The sequence below is a fragment of the Limanda limanda genome, chromosome 16 (assembly GCF_963576545.1).
Source record: "Limanda limanda chromosome 16, fLimLim1.1, whole genome shotgun sequence".
In the NCBI taxonomy this organism is placed as follows: Eukaryota; Metazoa; Chordata; class Actinopteri; order Pleuronectiformes; family Pleuronectidae; genus Limanda; species Limanda limanda.
The window spans coordinates 19,960,095-19,983,440 of NC_083651.1; the positions used below are offsets into that span (position 1 = coordinate 19,960,095).

At 44.0% G+C, this 23,346-nt stretch overlaps 1 protein-coding gene across 1 annotated transcript in view; it reads left to right on the forward strand.

The window, feature by feature from the left end:
* Window positions 1–20,428, forward strand: part of myo10l3 (myosin X, like 3) — a 59,778-nt gene extending 39,350 nt beyond the window's left edge. Inside the window, exons 20-41 of the mRNA XM_061088927.1 lie at window positions 557–681; window positions 933–1,047; window positions 3,918–4,024; window positions 6,888–7,295; window positions 7,387–7,417; window positions 7,530–8,369; window positions 9,204–9,327; window positions 9,919–10,162; window positions 10,262–10,357; window positions 10,543–10,636; window positions 11,486–11,541; window positions 11,637–11,779; window positions 12,003–12,197; window positions 13,025–13,182; window positions 13,578–13,701; window positions 14,489–14,786; window positions 14,874–15,081; window positions 15,193–15,329; window positions 15,836–15,959; window positions 16,053–16,508; window positions 16,796–16,987; window positions 18,812–20,428. Of these exons, the coding sequence (XP_060944910.1) occupies window positions 557–681; window positions 933–1,047; window positions 3,918–4,024; window positions 6,888–7,295; window positions 7,387–7,417; window positions 7,530–8,369; window positions 9,204–9,327; window positions 9,919–10,162; window positions 10,262–10,357; window positions 10,543–10,636; window positions 11,486–11,541; window positions 11,637–11,779; window positions 12,003–12,197; window positions 13,025–13,182; window positions 13,578–13,701; window positions 14,489–14,786; window positions 14,874–15,081; window positions 15,193–15,329; window positions 15,836–15,959; window positions 16,053–16,508; window positions 16,796–16,987; window positions 18,812–18,916 (4,380 nt within the window). The 3' untranslated portion in view covers window positions 18,917–20,428. The remainder of the gene's footprint in view (window positions 1–556; window positions 682–932; window positions 1,048–3,917; window positions 4,025–6,887; window positions 7,296–7,386; window positions 7,418–7,529; window positions 8,370–9,203; window positions 9,328–9,918; window positions 10,163–10,261; window positions 10,358–10,542; window positions 10,637–11,485; window positions 11,542–11,636; window positions 11,780–12,002; window positions 12,198–13,024; window positions 13,183–13,577; window positions 13,702–14,488; window positions 14,787–14,873; window positions 15,082–15,192; window positions 15,330–15,835; window positions 15,960–16,052; window positions 16,509–16,795; window positions 16,988–18,811) is intronic.
* Window positions 20,429–23,346: the final 2,918 nt, after the last annotated feature.

Below are 23,346 nucleotides of genomic sequence, written 5' to 3' on the forward strand. Positions count from 1 at the left end.
CAGTGTGGAGGTGCATGGGTCAGACATCACAGATCCTCTATAATAAGCAGACCCGAGGATCATTTGTGAAACAGACCCTGTGGACAATGCATCTGATTATTCTAGAATGAAAAGGCCGTCCTGTTTGGAGAGGTCTTGCTCAACACCGTTCAGGTTTCTCCGTGGAAGCTCGCGTGTGTTTTCTTTGCCGTGACCTGACTGTTACTGTAAAATGATCGCACTCACCATGGTTATTAACTTTTTAGTTCAAGTTTAACTTGACTAAGCAGAAAGAACATTTGAATAGGTGTTTGGGCTCAACAGTGTAGGGTTATGTTTGCCTGCTGTGCTGAGGTGTCTCATATCCTCCACTAACACACATGCTGAGGCAGATAAGGTTTAGGGAACACGAACATCCAAAACATCAATTGTCCTGAGCAGGTTCTCTGGGGAGGTCAACCTCCAGTGCTAATGCAGAAAGAAGTGAATAATTAGGTAAACATAGGTTGTTGGTGTTGTATCCAATATGTTTTATTGTCTCCAGCTCTCATGCTATTTTGTTGTCTGTCATCTCCAGAAGGCCAACCAGTTTGACCCCGACATCGTCCTTAACCAGTTGAGATACTCTGGGATGCTGGAAACTGTGAAGATCCGCAGGGCTGGGTTCCCTGTCCGCAGAACCTTTACGGACTTTTACAGCAGGTAAGAAAATAGATAGATGCACAGAAAATTCAAAAAAGTTGAAGTTTGTAGTCATATGTAGGTTAACTAAGGGTCAACGGTAAAATCTAGTGTTGGACAAGGGGGAAGGGTCAGCTCAGAAATGCAATTAGAGCGAGAAGAATAGAAAGGCCGGAAATGAACCCACGGCAGCTGCAGGAGGATTCGAGCGTGCGGGATCAGATTTCTGCTATATTTCATGTGTGTGTGTGTGTGTTTCTTTGTTTCCACAGGTACAAGATGATCCTGAAGAGCAAAATGCACTCAGATGATGAGAAGAAGAGCTGCTCAGAGCTTCTCATGCTCCACGACAAATCCAAGAAAGACTGGCAGCTGGGGAAGTCAAAGGTGAAGCACACACACTGATGTGGATACAAGTTCAGATACGCATATGTGCACACAAGCTCTCCTGCTTGCATACAGACAGAATACAGTGTGTATTATTCATAATATTACTACACATCTTTGCATAAAATATATGCAGTTTTCACAATACGGCTGCATACATGCACAGCTGCACAGCAGTGAGCACACAAACACAAACTCCGAGTGCACTACACACATGCCCGAGCATGTTTTTGTCACTTTGAAGGACATTGCATTGACTTACATGCGTGCCAAGAATAATCACAGTAACTGAAAGCACTACCCCGACCCAGCCCCACCCTGAACATAAACCTAACACTCAGCTTTATTCCGAACATGAATCAAGAACTTTTAATCTTGAGATTTAATGTTTTACTTTGTACTCGACGACCTTTTATCTGGGAGCATTATGAGTCCTGCGACTGTGTGAGCGGATGTTTGTCCCCACTGTGTGCTTAAGACATGTACAGAAGCACACACGCTCAGACAGGATAGACGTGCAGGCCACAAGCAGTCAACAACACAGATGAGAAGTCCTAGGGATCAGGTGAAATGTCTGGTTATGTTTCCCTGTACTCTGGACCCTCCTCTACCTTTAAGAAAAATCTTCGGAGCGGATTGTTTCAGTTTAGTTTCCACTGGTTCAGATTCTTTCTCAGGAATCAAGCTGCCTTCATTCCCAAGCTGTTAATCTGTGCCACAGTGTGGACACCCCCCCACTCTGACTCATGTCTCAAGGATTCCTCTGGCCGGTTGTGGTCAATCTTCAGCTCTCCCATTGGTGACCACAGAGTTACATGGCGACTCCTAAAAAACCCTGACACCAACAACTGTTACTGTAATTGTAACCCAGTGCCGGGGCTTACAGTAATCCCGAGGCAGCCTGACTGTAGCTGGAGGAGTGTTTCCCCTCTGACACTCGCCGGGTTGTTGATTTAATAAAGTGAACTCCCGGCGAGGGCCTACAGGGATGAGAAGCTGCAGCTGAGTGAACTTGAAAGCAACATCTTGAGCGTTCATCTTGGAAATGCAATTATCACATCATGATCTCCATCTGTTGTAATTCAGCTGTCAGGGATGCTTATCTCTCTTTCTCTCTTTATTTCAAACAATTATCGTCTCCCACACATCTCTGCGCTCTCCCCGGACGATTTACCTTTAAAGCTTCCTTTGATCTGGACAGAAAAAACCTCGGATTCGCTTCGACTCAGCAGAAATGCTCTCCGCACAGCAGAAAGAGAGAGAGGGGATATAAATAAAACCGTTTTATGGCCTTTCTTCGAAATCAGCTTAATCCACTTTTATCCCACGTGACTTCCTGCTCTAAGTTGTGGTTCCTCCGAGGCTGTAAAGATTTGTTGGTTCCCGTTTGGACAGTTTTCGTTGTAATTCCCCTGTTTGGGTTTGAAAACTATGAACAGTGTCAGCTGCTCCCATGGCAAAGTGGAATATAAACGTCCGGTTTGATGGGAACCATGTGTTGGGTCCTAATAAGTATATGGTGCATTACCACTAATATGCACATGCCTATGTATATTACATTTCTCACACATGCAGACGGTGTAAATCTGTTGTGTCTCTTACTGACTTACAGAGAAATACATTTTCCTCTGTGTGGGTAAAAGTTAATTTTGCTTTCAGGGACCCGGTTGCTCCACTTTACAGAGTATAGAATTTATATCGTGCATTAGAAGAGAAGGAGCAAAGAGGCTTGTGCTAGTGTGTGAGTCACTCTGTGCGTGTGTATTTGATGGCAGCACAATAGTTTTGGTCTCAGGGAAATGCAGTGTGGGTTGTGTTGTGAAAGAGGCTGAGAGACAGAAAGGGTCTAAATTTCCTTTTTCCAGAAACAATCTGTGTGTAATTATAAGTGTGGAGAGGAAGTGTGTGTGCTCAGAATTAGGAGCTTGGGTCATGTTGCAAGGATGGAGTGTGTGTGCGTTTGCATGTGTGTGTGTGTGTGTGTGTGTGTCCCATTTGTTTTACAGACGTGGGAAGGATGTGGATGGAGAGGAAGCTTCCTTCTCACAGACTTTACAGAGGCAGGCCGGGCTGCAGCTGTGGGACCCTTTGATTAGTGGAACATCTGGGGCACAAACACACACACACACAGACACACAACACCCCCCACCCCTCAGTTATACTTCTGCTAGCATGGTCAGACAGATCCAATCTGATTATCTCTTGTAATATCACGTCACAACTGTCTGTCCATGTCTTGGTAGCGTTTCGGTTGAGGAGGACTGGTGAGCTCTCTCAGAGAAAGTGCTAACTTAGAATAAAGTCTCCCGGAGGAAGGGAAGGGTTAACAAAACTCTTCCTCCTTCCTTCATAAAGAGCAAGGAGGGGTGTGGCTTGTTATCTGGACACCAGCCACCATCCCTCCCCCTCATCCCTCCATCCCTCCTCTCCCTGCCTCTGCCCTCCCTCTCGGTGCCTTTTCATTCGAGCTTCCACCAAAGCAGCAGCAGCAGCAGTAGCAGCAGCAGCAGCAGCAGCAGCAGCAGCAGTAGGGAGACGCTCAGGAGAGGACACAATGAGGCTCTGCACTAGCAGCTTCAGCAGCATCACTGCAGTCCCGCTGCCAGTCTGCCCGTCTGCTCGGCTCAGCCGCCTCTAGCCGGCCAATCCTCAGCTGCACCACAGCCTCCTATGCATTGGGCACAGGGTGCTGCCAGCAGACAACAGGGGGGGGCGGCCCTCACATCTCTGCAGGCCCTCTTTCATACCTCCCTTACCAAGAAGAGGAACTAACCCATCCTGTCTCCTTCCACTCCTTCCTTCCTCATCCCTCTCTCTCTCTCTCTCTGTGTCCCTGCTGGTCGGCCGTGGCGTTGCCCCTCGTCCCGCAGGTGTTCTTGAAGGAGGCCCTGGAGCAAAGGCTGGAGAAGGAGAGGGAGGAGGTGCGGCGCCGGGCTGGCATGGTGATCCGCGCCCACATCCTCAGCTATGTGGCAAGGTGAGTGGTGGTGTGTGGAGGAGGGGCGGGGGGGCGGAGGGGCAGCGACAGTTGTGTGTGTTTGTTTTGTAATGGAGGTGTTTAGCCTGTGTGTATGTTTGGACTGGGGGGGGTGTAATGTGCATATGTGCATACCTTTGCATGTGTGTTTACATTTTTGAATGTGTGTCATGTGGCTGTATACACAGTGTTGTTTCACAGATACTACAGTGGTTTGAGTTCTACAGTTATTACTAAAAATCTGTCTCACTCATGGGTCTGTTCCATCTTGCTGATTCACCAGTGGGTCTTTTGTGTTGCTTCTCACGGAGATCATAATGTTTCCAGACAGATTTTTAGACATGGGTTAAATCGTAATCTTTGAATGTGAAATAATAACTTTTATTCACTTTACGAACCATGTTTCAGTCCTTAGACTCTCAGCAGGTAAAATCCTCAACTAATATTAAATATCTGAAGATTCCTGGAACAAAACATTGATAAAGTCTGTTATGGCAATTTCCACAATAATCCCACTACCAACGAGGAAACGAGACTCAAAACTCTCTTACAGTATTGTCACACTTTAATGCTCAGAGCATGGTGCATACCACAAGGTTGAGTACGTCAATATGCACACCAGATAGGAAACAGCTCACTGTCTTTATACATTTGGCTAACCACTCCCATACTGGAGGGGGGGTGTTAAACAGGAAAAGGTTGAGATCCTGTGATCACATGAATACAAAGGTGCCTAGTTAAAGCAATCGGACCAATATGCATTCAGTAGTAAAGGGCTGTGTCTAGAGAAAATCAGGTTACAGTGGCTATGTTAATCAGGTCAATACACATTCAAATAGTACAGGATGCAGCATGATAAAGGTTACATCGTCATTCAATCATGATCAAACAGACGGGAAATACATGCCATTACAAGTCACACTGGATAAATGTATATAAAAAGTTGAATCTCAAGACATCTGGAATATTTCCACGTAAAGTAACAGTGCAGCCCCCAAAAAATACAGTTATATAAAAAATTGAGGTTTTGCATAAATGTTTAATAGCCAATGCTGGAAGAAGTATTCAGATCTTTTGCTCATTTGAACTTTTGTTGTTGAATGTACAGTAATGCGAGGCAAATTGTAGCGTGGCTTCCTGTGGAGTTCTACTTTGGTGATCTTTGACCCGGGATGTTCACTCCACATTTGCGTACGTGCGACTGTAGTGGAGTAAAAAGTACAATATTTCCTGCTGAGTAGAAGGAGAAGGTTGCATAAACCCCAATACTAATTTAAAATACAATTACCTCAAATGTGTCCTTAGGTACAGTACTTGAGTAAATCTACTTTAAACAACTCTTAATAGCTTGACAGTGAGGAGAGTATTAAAAAGGGTGAGTGTGGGATTAAAACGCTTCATGTTGCTCTTTTCTTTACACCACTCTTGCAAAGTGAGTCTTAACAGTATTAATTACTCCGAACACTACCTGCAGTACAGTAGAGTAAGTTTTTCTCCTCTTTTCCACTTCACCTGACAGACAGCACATCCATCACTGCTGCTGTAATGCAGCCGTGCTCCGCCTGCGTGCTGCCGTGTATCAGGTCGCACACAGTCCTCTGAAAGGCTCCGCTGGGAGAGCAGAATGGGGCTGATGACAGTGTTCAGGTTGTGGCTTCTCTTCCCTTGAGAGCCACTCGTACCAACTCAGGAAGTTCCCCTAAAGACACAAGTGAAGCCTTTGTGTTATTATGTGTAACGTTATCTCTGCTCGGAGCAGTCCTGAGACCCGGCAGAGGCTGCGGAGCGATTACTGCGGAGACCAGGCCGGGGCCAAGGGTCAGAGAGTCAGAGCATTGTGTGTGGTCCGCTTGCAAGTCATGTGTGTGTTTATATGTTTGAATGCATGTGCAGTGTGTGGGTGATGGGGCGTAGTCACAGGACCAGGCAGGACAGCCCACATCCCCACAAAAGAACAGCGCAATAACACTAAATATCACATATTCTATCATGTACAGGCTTTCTAAAAAAATTATTAACCTGTGTCAGGAAGAGATGTTGAGATGTACAGATGTGTTGGATTAATAACGGGACCTGGCTATATATTCAGAATCAGAAGGTATTTATTGCCAAGTAGGTTAACACCTACCTGGAATTTGCTCTGGTTATTGGTGCATACAATGAACATAGAAACATAAAAACACATTAAATACACCACACATAAGAAAAACAATAATAGGCACAAGTACATCAAAGTAAAAATGTGGAATATGGCCAAAATGGCCACTAAATGCAAAATAGCAGGCTTCCTGTTGTATTTTTCCAATTGCACCAAGACTTTTTTGTTTGTCTGGTCATGATACACCTGTATATCGATTTTTGTGAAGACCGGTCAATGTACATACGTTCCAGGGGTCTCGGGGGGCACCGTTGAGCCATTTTGCGATGGCCATTGAAAATTCCTTCAGATTACGTAAATGTTCACCACTTTCTAACTTTCTGCAAATTTTGGTAAGAATTTGAGCATGGTAAAGCCCTCAAAAAGCCAATTATATTAATTATAATTTTTTTAATTAATTGCCTGAATAATAATAATAATAATCCTTACAATTTCAATAGGGTCTCACCTGACCTTTGATGTCAGTGCTCGGGCCCTAATAAAAAAACAATATATATTTACTCACTATTTACTTCTTATTTACTCACTTTTTCTAATGTTTATACAAGGTAGCATTTATTTAGACATAAACATATCTATATAAAAGTATATAAAGGACAAAAGATATAAAAAGTGAAGTAAAAAGTGAAAATTCAAAATGCAAAAAGCAAAACAGTGAACAGCGAACTGGATACAAATGTATGTGTTTTTGATTTTCCTCACCAGGAAACAATACAAAAAGGTTCTGTCCAGCGTGGTCACCATCCAGAAGAACTACCGCGCCCACTTCTGGAGGCGTGTCTTCCTGCGCCTGCGCGTGGCCGCCCTCATCCTGCAGAAGCACCAGAGAGGCCGGCGTGCCCGCTCGCTCTGCTGCCAGCTCAGGGAGGAGAAGCAGAAGCGGGAGGAGGAGGAGAGGCGCAGGAGGAGGGAAGAAGAGGAGGAGAGAAGGCGAGTAGAGGAGGAGCAGAAGAGGAGGATGGAGGAGGAGAGGCGAAGGAGGGAGGAGGAGGAGAAACAGAGGCTGGTGGACGAGGAGATGAGGAGGAGGGCGGAGGAGGAGTCGGTGAGGAAGGAGGAGATGAGACTGAAGGAGGAAGAGCAGAAAATGGCAGCCTCAGAGGATAAGAAAAGGTAGAGTGGAATGATAAAAGTGAAAATGTGAATACCAGATGACTCGGATCAGCCCTGAACATGCATTCATGTTTTCTTTTGTTTTTTTTAGGAACTCACTGGTCAACGGATCTTGTCAGAAGGTAATTTATTTTCCATAACCATGATGACATGAGTGTCAAATAACGGATTGAAATGATGAAAACCATGGGATGTGAACGTGGGAGCATAAAACTTTCCTTGTCCTCTGTGCAGAAGGAGCTGTCCCAGACTCTGTCCAGCACCCAAACCTCTGAGGAGGAGAGGCGTCAGATGGAGGAGATCCTGCGGCTGGAGCGGGAGATCGAGCGTCTGCAGAAGCAGCAGGAGGACGGCGTGTCCCTCCTCGGAGACGTCTCTCAAGAGGAGCTGCGCCAGATGAGGGACGCAGAGATCTTCAGACTGGAGAAGGAAGCTTCCCGGGTGGCCACGGAGTTCCTGGACCTGCTGGACTTCGGGGGTCTGGAGCCGTCCCTCTCCAGCGAGGAGAACCTCCACGACCCGACTGAGTCCACCGCCCCTCTGGCTGAGGAGGAGGTGGACGAGGGGTTCCACGCCGAGGAGGAGTGCATCCCTCTGCCTGACTTCCCTACACCAGCTGCAGTTCCTCTGGATAAGGAAGTATTCCAAAGCATCCCCCCTCCACCGCCGGACTTTGCAGAGGGACTACTGGTCTCCTCCTCATCCACCTCCTCTCCTGCACACGAGAAGCTCTCCCAAATCCCAACCAATGGACTGACTCATGCCCCTGTTCATGCAGACTCCCAAACCCCTGACTCTCCATTACCTCCTCCTCATCTCCCAGTAGTCACTAATGGAGATAGGGGGCCGTGCCAGAGCGCCAGCAAGGGGTCAAACTTTGACCCTGTGGGTGAGGACACGTCCCGAACAAACCTGCCAGACACAGAGTCGGACTACGACCAGGAGGAGTTTGAGGAGGCTCATGGTAGCTCGGGTGCTAGCATAAACGACGGCCACATCACAGATGAGGAGGTGCTGCGGCAATCCTCCTGCACCCAGAACAGCCTGGACTCCTTCCGAGGCAGCTCGGACTCGGTGAGAACCTGCTGAGAGTCGTTTATAGTCGCCATGAGTGATGATGGGAAAATGTGCAGAGTTGCACTTGTTAATGATCGGATTCATCATCTGGAGCAAAGAGGTCCAGCGGATGTTTATTTTTAGAGAAATTAATTGAACTTGAAACGCTGAATTATCATCTTCTGCGTCAGATCTAACTTTAGCTGTTCACACACACACACTCACTCACACACACACACGCACACACACACACACACACACACACACACACACACACACACACACTCACAATCACACACACACACACACACACACACCTTGATTCCCTCTCGGTATGTAGTTCTCACACGTTGCCTCTGCACAGACGCTGCTGAACTGAATATCTGAAGGTTCATACTGCAGAAGTGCGAGTCTGAATCCTCTTAACGTATCAACAGACTGAGCTCGTGTTAGAAAAACAGAGAAACGCTGTTGCTGCTTATTTGTTTTGGCTTCTGCTGCTGAACGTGTTCCCAGAGACTGCACGTGAGGCAGAGAGCTGCGACGCAACACTGACAGTTCAGCAAAATGTCAAAGGGGAGTGTGTGGGTGTATGAACAGGTTTTATGCCTCTTTTGATTAACAAATTATGACGACGACGTAAGGGAATTTTTGGAGAATGAATGCAAAATGAAACCTCTGACTTCCTGTTGTATTCAGAAAATACAAAAACTTACTAACTGCAGCAGTTAAATATGTTTAAAGTGTTGCTCATAAATCGCTCTTAAAAAAACACGTTCTCATTACAGTGTTTGGATCATTCGTTCTTATGTCAGACCTCTCTCCTCCTAAACACCGGTGTTTGTGTTTCAGTTCATCGACAGCGACGAGGAGAACGACGGCTACGTGGACACGGACGAGGAGGTTTCCAACGGGAGAATGAATCTCCTGAATGGCACCGGGCCTCCGTACTTCCATGGCTACCTCTACATGAAGAGTGAGTGGCTTTACCAAGTCACTGCCCAGCAGGCATGCACATGATTCGTGCACAGACGAACACAGCAGTTCAGGCTCTCTACGTTTCTGGCTTGCCTGGTGTCGTTATTGTTGTTCTACTGCTTGTATTGTGTATTGTTGCATGTATAGGATCCATGTATATGTGTGTAAAGAGGCGGTGGACTAGTGGCAGAAACTTGGACTATGGGCAGAAAAGGTCTCTGGTTCGTCTCTGGTTCGACCACGGAGAAACAAAACAAACAAAAAAACGAACCTGGATTGATCTGTCCAAAAATCCAAGAGGATTCTCCCTACCCTGTCTAGTGCCCCTGAGCAAGGCACCTTACTCCCCCAACATCTGCTCCCTGGGCGCCGTACATGGCTGCTCACTGCTCTGTGTGTCCTGCACCAGATGGGTTAAAAGCAGAGGTTACATTTCCCTCCTTGAACGAGTGTGCTTGTGCATGTCTGTGCATGTGTTTGGGACAAATAAATGTATCTTATCTTAAATGGCTGTGTACATGTGTATGTGAGGTGTAACATTTTTTAATTTCTTCTTCCCTCTGTTCCCTGCATCTTTATCCCCTTTCAGGTGGTCTCATGATCCCGTGGCGCCGCCGCTGGTGCGTGCTCAAGGACGAGACCTTCATGTGGTACCGGGCCAAGCAGGACTCCCTCAAGTCCGGTTGGCTGTACAAGAAGGGAGGAGGGATGTCCACCTTGTCTCGGCGCAACTGGAAGATGCGCTGGTTCGTTCTGCGGGAGTCGAAGCTCATGTACTTTGAGAACGACAGCGAAGAGAAGCTGAAAGGGACCATCGACGTCCGCAGCACCAAGTAAGACCCTGTTCTCAGTCACTGGGGTTAAAAAATCATCTTCTAGTCGTCTGTGAGTGCTGATTCTCAAGAGGTTTGGTTCCCTCTGCTTCTCTGTAGGGAGATCGTGGACAATCACGAGAAGGAAAATGCACTGAATATTGTGACTGACGACAGAACCTACCACATCTATGCAGAGACGCCAGAAGATGCCAGGTATGACACATCCATATATTGTATATCATCTAACTCTGGCTTTTCCTTGCCATCCTCCTTCTCTAGAAGCAAATTGTGGAAACAAAGTTCCCCCTTGTGGTTGCCAGTGGAAGTTCACAGTGTCATTTTTCAATTGCATGTTTGGTAAACTTGCTCCTTCTGAACTCCCTCTGACCCCCATCCAGCGGTTGGTTCAGCGTGCTGAGTCGGGTCCACAGCGCCAGTCCGGAGCAGCTCATGGAAATGAACCACGAACAAGCCAACCCAAAGAATGCAGTGGTTAGTGCCGTCTTACCTCTTGAAACTGAATCGACTGAAGTGTGATGGGACAGATTTATGCTGAAAAGGCAGAATGAACACGCTGGTGTGTCATTGTTCTAAAAGATTACATTGGTTAACCCCTTATTGCCTGAATTTATTTCCAATTATATAAAAAAAATATTGTTTGTGTTTTTGGTTGTCATACAGATGCTAAATTAAGTGGAGATTGTTAATTTCAATAAAGCATAAACAATAGATATAAAATGATGGTGTCAAATTAGCGACATTAGGCATAATGGGGCATAACCGTAATTTAACAAATTTTCCAGTCTCTGGTATGTAGATTATTATATTGATGCTGCTTTTGCTTGAAATTGAATAACAACACATGTTTCTGTACAATCATTGCTGTTCCATCATCACAGAATTTCAAATACAGCTTAATACCTCAAAATAACTTTGCTGCACAGTACCAAGGGGCTAGTGTGTATTTTCCACACCGACCACTGGATGGAGACAGAGTACTTCGAATACCTTCATGTTATGTGTAGTATTTGCACCATCAGGCATTAGTGGGATAAAAAGACCGGAATGGGGTTTGAGGCAAATTCGCGGCATTCGTCTACAAGAAATTTATAGCATCCACAGATGTAGAAATTAAATGAGCCAAATGAAGGGGCGTATTTATTCAATCACATTCTTACACCTTGTTTTAAAAAGCTAGGATCATACGACAGTGACGTTTAAGCCCATTTAATCCATTTTAAATCATGGAAATGTGATGCAACTTTCTAGATCTCTCCTTCCACTGCAATAATACTCATAATTACACAATGTAAAGTCTTCCCCTCTTTCTCCTCTGTCCAGGGCACACTAGACGTGGGCTTGATTGATTCCGTTTGTGCATCAGACAACCCTGACAGGTGAGGAGACCGAACCCACGTCTGATTAAAAACATTTGAACTACAGTACAGAGTGTATGTGGTGGAGCAACATGTGTGACGTGTCCTGTTTCCAGACCAAACTCGTTTGTGATCATCACGGCCAACCGGGTGATCCACTGCAACACAGACACGCCTGAGGAGATGCACCACTGGATCGGGCTGCTGCAGAAATCTAAAGGAGACTCCAAGGTGGACGGGCAGGAGTTCCTAGTCAGAGGTCAGTCAGCAGGCACACATTATTTTACATTTTAGAGTGAGGGCCCTCAGCCCAATGTTCCTGAAATGTTCCCCTTTTTGTGAAAGCGTCTGATCCGGACAATCTCCTGCTGCGTTCTTCGCATGTGAAAGACAAACTACGGATATTGTCCAGACTCAACTTTCATGTCAAAACACAGCTTAAGAGAACTCTTAATGTGGAAATCCTTTGTTCGTCCTCACAGGCTGGTTGCACAAAGAGATGAAGTCCGGGGCGAAGAGCTCGTCTCTGAAGCTGAAGAAGCGCTGGTTTGTTCTCACCACAAACTCTCTGGACTATTATAAGTCCTCCGAGCGCACCGCCTCCAAACTGGGAACTCTGGTCCTCAACAGTCTCTGCTCGGTGATGCAGCCTGATGAGAAGGTCTTCAAGGACACCGGTCAGTTCCCCGGGCAACGCTGCTCGACCTATGAAAAATATAGTTAATCTGAAGAGCTGTGTTATATTTATCGTCATGTATCAGCTTTTTACAACAGGTCGTTCCTATGTCAACTAGGGATGGGGGGAAAAATCGATTCAGTTACAAATCGCGATTCTTGTGAATGACGATTTTAAATCGCCATGCTGCCTCCCAAATCGATTTTTTAAACATATTTATTGGTTTATACGGGGGGGGGGGGGGGGGTATATGGGGGGAGCAACATCACCCCAGATCATGTTGACCAGCTCTGGTTTTTGCACAATAATCTAAACATACCCAAGCACTAGCTTTGTATCGCCTACTTGCAAACAACAATAGCCTACTTTTTGTTTCTTTTTTGTTTATTTCATTCTATTTAATTTACCTTTTATTTATTGTTTAAAAGTAGCATAGTTGGCATACATTTCTTAATCTGTCAGTTTGTGTGCAGTTGACAGGGGCTATACAATAATAGGGCACATTTTTATTTATTTTCTGTATTGGCTGCCCAGCAGTCATTAAGTTTATGTTAATATTTGAAATAAAACTTGTACAGCTCTAAGTGAATTTGACTGTGTTGTATTTGAAGGTATGATTCAACATTTTTCCATGGTCCAGTATTTAAAAAAAAAAAAATAACCAAAAGAAATCCCAGGAAATCGTAATATCGAATCGCAATACTTACAGAATCGCGATACATATTGTATCGCCACCTAAGAATTGTGATAGTATCGTATCGGGAGGTCCCTGCCGATTCCCGTCCCTAATGTCAACTCTACTTACCTATTGTCTTTTTGTCCTCTTAGGTTACTGGAATATAATCATCCACGGGCGTAAGCACTCTTACCGCCTTTACACCAAATTGCTGAACGAAGCCATGCGGTGGACGAATGCCATTCAGGGAGCGATAGACAGCAAAGTTCCCATTGAAACCCCAACACAGCAACTCATCAGGGACATCAAGGTACCGAACATTCACCCGACTGTTCATCCTCTGGTTTGATTCGTGTGACATTCAACTCACTTCTGTGTCACCACATTGGGCTGATATTGTTTTGTTTATGCTGCGTTACATTAACATTAATGATATTGTAACTCAAATTCTCTCCAGTCATGCAAACCTGTGGCAGGGACGCACACTGTAGTGAAGTGAGGTACATGGACTCACTACATGTGTGCTGTGAAGTCTCAAGCTTTGCCTGTTTCAAAACATCCTGTTTTCCTGAGCTGTTTCTGCCAAAAGCTCAAGACTGATATTGTTTCCTTGTTATTTTCCTAATCTGCCTTCATCTAACGAACAGATTTCCAGCTTTTAATCGATGCTCTACGATACACTGACCCAGTTTTCTGTCTTTTTAGGAGAGCAGTTTGAATGTGGAGGCTGTGGAGCAGACATACTGGAGGAACCCCATCCTGAGATACACCCAGCATCCTTTGCACTCTCCTCTTCTACCTCTGCCCTATGGAGACGTCAGTGTCCACTGTAAGTGCTCTGGCCCGCAGCTGCTGCTTTTGGATTTCTCTTGGTTCTGATTGTTTGCTTCTTGGGGGAAACCAGAACAAAAATGCTGGAACATGCACCTTTATACATACATTTTTTATTTTAGTTCGTGAAATTCATCCAGAGTCTGACAAAATACAGTAATACAGTAAAAATCTCCAGCTGGGGAAAAGAGGGGAACTTGATTTCAATATACAATAGATATAAAATTTAGGTATGAGGCAAATTAGCGACATTAGGCATAATGGGGCATAACCGTAACTTAACAAATGTTCCAGTCTCTGGTATGTAGATTATTATACTAATGCTGCTTTTGCTTGAAATTGAATAACAACATATGTTTCAGCACAATCATTGCTGTTCCATCATCACAGTATTTCAAATACAGCTTAATATCTCAAAATAACTTTGCTGCACAGTACCAAGGGGCTAGTATGTATTTTCCACTCCGACCACTAGATGGAAGCAGAGTACTTCTAATACCTTCATGGTATGTGTAGTATTTGCACCATCAGGCATTAGTGGGATAAAAAGGAATGGGGTTTGATGCAAATTCGCGACATTCGTCTACAAGGGGTTAACTAAACTGGAATGGTACACTGCAGATTTTTTTTATTAATATCTGATCCAAACAGCAATGGGTTGATTCTTGGTCTGTGTCCATGGAAATCCATTCAGTAGTTGATTGCGTATTCCTGCTAATTATTTGTGTTGGGGGTGGGCTCATGGTCGGTTGTTATAAATGAACTTCACCTCTCTGTCCTCCCAGTGCAAAAGGAGAAGGGTTACACCAGCCTGCAGGACGAGGCCGTGAAGATCTTCAACTCGCTGCAGGAGATGGAGGCCGTGTCCGACCCCGTGCCGATCATCCAGGGAATCCTACAGACCTGCCAAGACTTGAAGTCGTTACGAGATGAGGTTTACTGTCAGCTGATCAAACAGACCAATCACGTCCCGCACCCCAACAGCCTCGCCAACCGCGCCCACTGGCACCTCCTGACCTGCATGAGCTGCACCTTCCTGCCCAGCAGAGGCATCTTACGCTACCTCAAGTTTCACCTCAAAAGGTACGAGCCACTCAGACCCTCACAGACGATTACAGCTGACTGAGACTTGCAGCTCACCCTTTTTCTGTCTGGGGATATTTTTTTTAGGATCAAGGAGCTGTTCCCTGGCACAGAGATTGAGAGTTTTGCCCACTTCATCGGGGAGTCCCTGAAGAAAACCAAGACCAGAGAGTTGGTTCCCTCCCAAGAGGAAATCATGGCACTTCTTACCAGACAGGAAATGACGACCACCGTCTACTGCCACGGAGGAGGCTCCTGCAAGATCTCCATCAACTCACACACCAGTGCAGGAGAGGTGAGCGAGCTGGAGTCCCGAAAGGAATACATGGTCATCTTAGATGTTGCTCTTCAGCTGGATCTTATGTCCCATGATGTGATTGTTGATATCTGGCCTCTTCTTCTTCAGGTGGTTGAGAAGCTCATCAGAGGTTTGGCCATGGAGGACAGCAGGAACATGTTTGCCCTCTTTGAGCACAACAACACCGTAGACAAAGCTGTGGAGAGCAGGGTCCTTGTGGCTGATGTTTTGGCAAAATTTGAAAGGTAGGTTATAAATGATCTTGAAGTCCTGTTTACTTAAGTAAAACTATACAAGTACAGGCTCTAACATGTTTTCAAGGGATAAAAGTAAAAGGTTCCCCTCTGAGGGCAATTCTAACAGCTGTATCTTTGAAAGTAAACTGAGACTTAATTAAACCTCTCTTATTTCAAATCAAATTTAAAAAACAATAAACTAAAAACAGGTTTAAGGAAGAAAAGATTTGTGAGCATGAAATATGATCAAGGATGTTGATGTTCTTACAGTCGCGCTCGAAGATGCAAAATAAAAGTAACCGACAAATGCATAAATATGAATGTAACAAGCCTGTTTTGAAGATGTAAGGAGTAGGAAGTACAGATATACGTTTTACAATGTATTGGGGCTAAGTCGACAGAGAAACAGATACTCAAGTAAAGTACAGACACATAAAAAATCTACTTAAGTACTGTAGCAAAGTATTTGTACTTTGTTACTTGTGTAAGTGACACAGTTGTGATTTTCCCACCAGACTGTCTGGCAGTGAGGAAGCTGAGAACGAGGGCCAATGGAAACTCTATTTCAAACTCTACTGCTTCCTGGATGTGGAGAGCATGCCAAGGGAAGGGGTGGAGTTTGCCTTCATGTTCGAGCAGGTGTGTTCTACTCGTCCTGTTACACTTTACAGAGGATTTCTTTTCTAATCACGTGTCGCAGTTGGTGCTAATGTTGAACGTTTTTTCCTTCAGGCCCATGAGAGTTTGACCAGAGGCCACTTCCCTGCCCGCGAGGAGACCCTGCAGCACCTGGCGGCTCTGCGCCTGCAGTTTCTGCACGGGGACAAAGTGCGCGCCACATGGAGCCTGGAGAACGTCTACCCCGTGGGCCGCCTGCGCAGTCGCATCTTGCAGTTCACCAAGGTGGGCGGAGCCTCGGGGTCAGGCCACACTCTGGAGCGGAGGAGGACCAGCTTCCTGGATGGGACACTGCGTCGGGGGTTGAAGACGGGCTCCATGAAGAAGCAGCGCATGGAGGAGGAGCAGATGCTGGAGATGTGGATAAAGGAGGAGATGTCCGCCACCAGAGCCAGCATCGTGGAGAAGTGGTCCCGCCTCAAAGTCCTGGATCAGCACCAGGCCATGCTCAAATACATGACCATCATCAAAGAGTGGCCTGGATATGGATCCACACTGTTTGATGTGGAGGTAAGTTCACTCGGACCTTAATCATAACCTTCATACCTACCTTGTTTGGTTTGGACCTTTGGAATCACAGTATCAGTTTAATCCAAACCTAAATAACATGTGTAAAAGGTTCCTATTCAGTATGTGTGCAGTGGGAAAACTGCATTGAGACAGAATTGAACAATGTGAGAAATTAAAATACAAATAATGGCACTGATAAAACATCCCATCTCACTGATACCCCATCTGCAAGGCCGATCACACCTCGAAATAATGCTCTTAAAATCCTTGTTTTTATGTCTCTCCAGTGCAAAGAAGGAGGCTTCCCTCATGACCTGTGGCTGAGTGTGAGCGCTGAGAACGTGTCTGTCTATAAGAAGGGCGAGCCCAAGCCTCTGGAGAAGTTCCCCTATGAGCACATCATCTTCTTTGGCGCTCCGCAGCCGTGCACGTACAAGATCACAGTGGATGAGCGAGAAATGTTCTTTGAAACACCACAGGTAAAAAAAAAAATGATGTATGTGGATATGGAGATAAACAGTCTGGGTTTATGTATTATTCATCAGAGCATAGATTACAGCAGCAGATTTTATTGTTTAAGGACAGAAATGTTTCAATCCATTGTAAATTCAATTTCTCAAAATGATTTAGATTGTCATGAAAGCTGCATTCAGACATGCACTGAACTGCAACTGGATATTTTCCTGGCCTTATCTAGAGGGGCTGTATGTGAGGGCGAATTTCAGAGTGAGAGTCAAAGGCTCAGAACAATCTCCAGAGTTTTTACTTACTGCCCCCATTTTATCGGGCGTATTAATGATTGAGCCCATGTGAGAATAAAGCAGGATCAGTGTTGGGAAGGATACTTTCAAAACGTATTCCGTTACAGAATACAGAATACATGCCCAAAAATGTAATCTGTAATGTATTCCATTACATTAACTAATCTGAGTAACGTATTCTGAATACTTGGAATACTTCCGGTTTGTATTGCATTTTTTAAGTGTATGATTGCGGCGTTGTTATAGTCAGTGGAGAAGCAGCAGTTTAAACTCTCTCTCCAGCTGGATGTCCGGCTCCCATCCACTCCCACCTCTGTGCCGGCCCCACCGGAGGCTGAAGGACCCCCCCCCCCTGCGCCAAGGCTGCCTCGCGCCGTGCTACGATCGTTTCGGCGTCGAGTTTATTTTTTTTTGCGCTTGACGCGAGCGTATCGCTCCATGAAACACACTGAAAAATGATTTTAAACGATATTGATGACATTTTATATGATATAAATGATAAAGTATGCATCCCATAGTTTGTATTCCCCTTCTGTTGTCCTGGAGTTTTAATTTTACCAATTTTACCGATCACATTATTAAATGCCCCCCTCTGCCCATCCACTACAGACACACAAGCAGTCATAAAGATAAAAAGAGAGGGGGGGGGGGGGGCGGAGAATACGTAATTTACCCTCGACACCCGACATTGAACGGAGAGAACAGCGGAGAAGTTCTTGAAGATGGATGAAATTAAATTGGGACGCGGTTGCAGTTAATGTTGGAGCAACAAGTGACTAAATGCTTTTATACTACTTGGTCAACGGGTGATATTATTAGCGCTGCCCGGCGCTTCAGCGTCCGGTGTGAACCCGGCGTGCCTCGCTGGTCTCCTGCAGAGCCATGACAGCGGAGCTCTGGAAGCGCAGGTCGGTCTTCTCTCACCAGGTGCTGGAAGGGCAGCTTGCGGATCAGCAGCTCCGTAGATTTCTGGTAGCGACGGAACTCTCTCAGAGCCTCGGTCCCGGGCCTGTAACGGTCCCGAGCGGGTAGCGGTGAGGCTCCTTCACGCCGCCGGGGGCCCGGGCGCTCTTACGGCAGCCCTGGTCTCCAGCTGCTTCCTGGGGGCTTTGCCGCCGGTGGATTTACGAGAGAGTGAATAAACTCGAGAAGTACCGTCATGTAATCCACTGATTTCAACAATGTAACTGTATTCTGAATACCATCTATTTAATTTGTAACTGTAACGGAATACAGTTACTCATAATTTGTATTCTAAATACGTAACGCCGTTACATGTATTCCGTTACTCCCCAACACTGAGCAGGATATTGTCCGGGGTATTCACGTGACAGACAGGAAGTGGAATTTTTAACAAATAAAAGGGAATATAAATTCAAACTCTGCAGAAAGTCCAGACTCCCTTGTCTGGACATTTTCCAGAGTTCATGTCTGAAAATGGCTACTTTGTTTTCGTGAAAACATTCCGATTATTAGGTTATTTCACACATGAAGTTTTGTTGCATGGTTTTTCTAACGTGTGTTTCATCGTTACATTTCCAGGTGGGAGAGATCACAAAGATCATGAAGGCCTACATAAACATGATTGTGAAGAAGCGCTGCAGTGTGAAGTCTGTGTCCAGCTACGGAACCAACTGGATCAGGTGATTGACTGCACAGGACTTGGATACAGTTTGAACACTACATCTGAACGATTACAAGCCAGAATGGACAGAAGAGAAATGAGAAGAGGAATAAAATCCTGACAAACAAAACAAACTCCATCCGGAAAGATTAATCTCTACAAATAACAAAAGAAAGCAGATATCTTTAGTGCTCGTGTGGGAGCATCTGCACCATTTTAAGCTTTATCGTCATCCTGAGTGTCGCCTCCCTTCATGCAGTCTCCACACAATGTTACTCTCCTTACTCACACTGCTCATTTCTACCATTCTACTTGAAATGTAATTCAGGAATCTGTCATGGATTTTATTTTCAGTTCCACCCCCAAACACATTCAAGATGCACATTAGTAACTGAATTTAGACTTGATCTAATTTCCATCAAGCCCACATCCCAAACTGTGTAAAAGAATGTGTTGCAGTGGCTAACACACCCTGCAGCCCAGTGTAATGAATGTTCTCCTGGATGGAGATTCCCTCAGGTTAATGTCTAATGTAAAGTGTCATCCTCCCCGGGAGATCCACTCCCTCATCTTGCCTTATTTAAGTTTTTATTGTAGCTATTTAATCTGGATTAATTAGTTAAAGTGCAAATGTGGCCTTTCAGATAAATTCCGAGGTGTTGCGTATCGTGGGTCGCGGCAGTAAGTGCATCCATGGGTGTGTGTGTGTGTGTGTGTGACAAAAACAAGAACAACAAGTCAAATAAGTGCAGCAAATAAACAAACTCAATGTAAATAACCACTGCATCAGTGGAGATGCAACATTTATAATCACTGCAGTAGAGTATTTTCTCAAAAGGAAGCAGTACTAGAATCAGAGCATCGTTGATTTGACGTGAACTGAATTGGTTTGAGTTTGTCTCTGAAACGTTTTGTAGCTGAAACTGATGTTCGAGGAAAGCATGGTATCATCTGTATAGTGCGTCTGTGTCTAAAAGATTGTCTTTTTTTAGTGATGTCAAAGACCACGTGAGGTTGGAGTATTTATTTATTGAAGTGTCAGTAGACGAGAGAATAAGCTTAGAGAAGTGAACTGTGTGCTGGGAAATGTAATGATGCCGTTTTGCTTTGTTATGTGTGTGTTCAGGAACACAACAATACTGAAACAGACAATTGATTTTCCAAAATTTGTAATTCTGTTTCTGAGCATTTGTCAACATGATATAACCTCAGTGTGTTGCCCTCATATATTTCCTCTCCTCGGCCTCAAAACACTCGAGCTTAAGCCAATCAACCATCAGTATATGTCATGATAATATGGTCCAAACCTAATGAGCTTAGCATTTACCTGACATTGCATCACTGTCTTCCATTGCTCTCCGATCGTACTTGCATAGGCGTTCTGGTCAGCTGCCGGCGGCCACACCAGAGACTGACAATGCCACTGACGATGACTGTACTTCTGAGATTTCGGATTGTTTTGAAGTGGAAAAATCAGGAAAATGTTTTATATCAGAATTTAAAGATGCTTTAATAAATTATTGTATTTCAAAATGGCTCGTGGTTTGTGTCTTACGTTCTGTCATGTCTTATGTCGGACCATATAGAATTTAGATGTGTCTCCTTAACCTCAGGTGCCAAATATGAACACTTAACTACACCAATAATATAACACATATAATACTGTACCAGCAAATTGTAACTTTTAAAATCCCAATGCTGGAATTTAGGTTAGTGTCTATGTTTACGTGTATATGCACAATACTCCATACTTTTGATACTTACTAAATACAATTATGAAAGCATTGCTACTTTGCACATACAGAGAGATCAGTATATAGTTTGATCTTAAGTCAGTTAAACTTTTTTTCTTGAAATTTTAAGCAATGAGAGAGTTACATCCATTTAACAACCATATGAAATCATATCATAATAGGCCGTATTCACTGTACACCAACCTTACAATTTATAAGAAAAAAGTCTATTACTATAGACTGCGAAATCCCACGATCACGGTCTGGTTGATGAATATATTAAAGACTATATTTTCTTCTTTTGGTGGATTCTAAATCATCATCCTATGATGACATAGAGTATGATGTCATCAATCATAGAAAATTGATGACATAGTAACCTCTGATGACATACAATATGAGTATTCTATGCGATCAAAGGAACTTGTGACGACTTAGAAGATGAGTCTCCTTTGTCACTAAAGGAGCCTACTTCATTTAGGAGAGCTGGATTCCAAGACACACTTAATACTCCCGCTTGATCCTGTAGAAGATCTTCTAGGTCCTCAGCATCAGAGATTTCACGCTCATCAAGACCAAGAATTGTCTCCTCATTTTCCTCATCAACCGTAAGTCTGAAATGATGCAACCAGCCATACTGGATAAAGAAAATCTATAGCATATTTTCAAATGCATATCAATCAGTCTATTACGTATATACTGTTATATTTCAAGCTTTATTTTGTCGATCTAGCTATGGTTAACTTGCCAGAAAAGAAGCTAGCTAGCTAACAGCGAGTTAGCATTGTACCTATCTCTCTTTCTCACCAGTAATGGATTGTAAATAAGACTTACTTGCACCAGATGTGCAAAAGCAGCTGTGTGAAATCAATGGTAGGTGTTCCGTAGTGAAGATAGACTGTATGGCTCATTTTGAGTCAAACTTTCTACAGCTTCAACAGTTAGTTTCACTACTTTTCATTTAGTTTCAGTCTGTGTTTCAGTCAAAGGGATAGCCTTTTTTTTTAAGTTTGTGTCATATATATAAGAAAAACATTTGTGTCAAAATGAGCCCATTTGTAAAAGTTTTGTAGAAATACAAAATTTACGTTTTTTTATAAAGTAAGAAAGGAAATCGGAAACTATTTTTCCGATTTCTGGTAATTAAAATCAAGATGTTTGATAAAAACTTAGTGTGTAAAATTATAAAATACATTTATTTCAAACATATAGCATGTAATAACCGGAAATGAATACGGGTCATTTTTGACCCATGTTGTGCAGTAGAAGGGTGGTGATACAAAGAAATGTTTTTCCAAAAATAACAACGGAAAAATTTAAATAAGGATCTGTGATGATCAAAAACAAGTTAACTGGGGAAGATGGAATAAAAGCTGAGCCTTGTAACCTTCCTTAATCTCAGTTTGCTTTAATGTCACAGTGTCAGTGGTCATAGATTCCTTTAATGTCTAAGACTATTGAAAAGGTGAAAGATCTATGATCTGAAGAGAAACAAGAGAGTGATTTTGAACTGAACAGATCTATTAAGAGTCTGTACGTGATAGCACCACCTACTGGCAAAAGGAGGTAAGCCTCGTTTGACAATTTATTAGATTAACTAATTTGATTTACATAAAGATTTTTCACCCGTATCCATATAACTATAACTTTATATCTATCTTGATTTATCTCTATATCTATACCTGCCCCTATATATATATCTATAGTATATTTATGCCTATTGATATCTATATATTTCTATAAAGACCTAGCTCTATACCTCTATATCTATCTTTAGATATTTATGAAGGGTTTAATGTTAGTTTGTAAAATACAGCATAAAGAAACAAACCCTCCTTCACACATTTCCTCTCATGTATAAAACCCTGTGTTCAGTGTCCAGCTGTTTGGACCCTGCAGGAGCTCGTGACCTCATCCTCCTCCTCTGTGTCTCCAGACTTGTTGTAGTTGGAGACCTCCACGTCCACGCTCTCGACCGGTTTCCAGCCGCTCCACGATGGCCCTAGTGACAAGAGCCTTAGTGGCCGCCGCTGTCCTCACTCTGTTCTGCTTGTTTCTCAACGTAGAGGCCGAGACTCTTCCTGCGGTTCCGGGTAAGTGACTTCTCCTCTCTCTGCTCTACTGGGGCTGATGGGCTCTGCTTGGTCCAGGTCAGAAGGCTGTCAAGTGACTGTGGGCTAAATGGATTTTCATGAATGTAGAAGGAACAATGAAAATCTTAAGTTATTGTAAAGGCTGAACTGTTTGTGGACATGTGCTGACTTCTACAGAAATTAAACTTTACACTAGTGTTTCTTGTGGGAAATTGTCAATCTGACTGTATGTGGTTGCCTTCTCTGGTAATCATTTACCCATGTGGGGAGAGGATAGAATTTATGGCAAGATTTATTATCAGATTTCTTATTTTATTTCCTCTTATTTCCTTCTAGCTTTATTCCTAGACCTGCTCAGACCTACCTAATGATTGCACGGCCTGAACCCATCCATAAAACTATAACCCACTGTGACTCCTCTCATTTTCAGCTTCTTGTGCCGATAAATCCAACACCAGCTGTGGGGTGTGTCTGCAGAATGTCAAAGTGAGTCTCTTGAAACTCAAGACTTATACAAATGATGTCCTCGGATGTCTCTTGGCGCTCATCACTCTATTGTTTGTTGTATCTGTTGCAGTGTTTGTGGTGCGGACAAAACAACAAATGCGTCGACTACCCAGTGAGGTT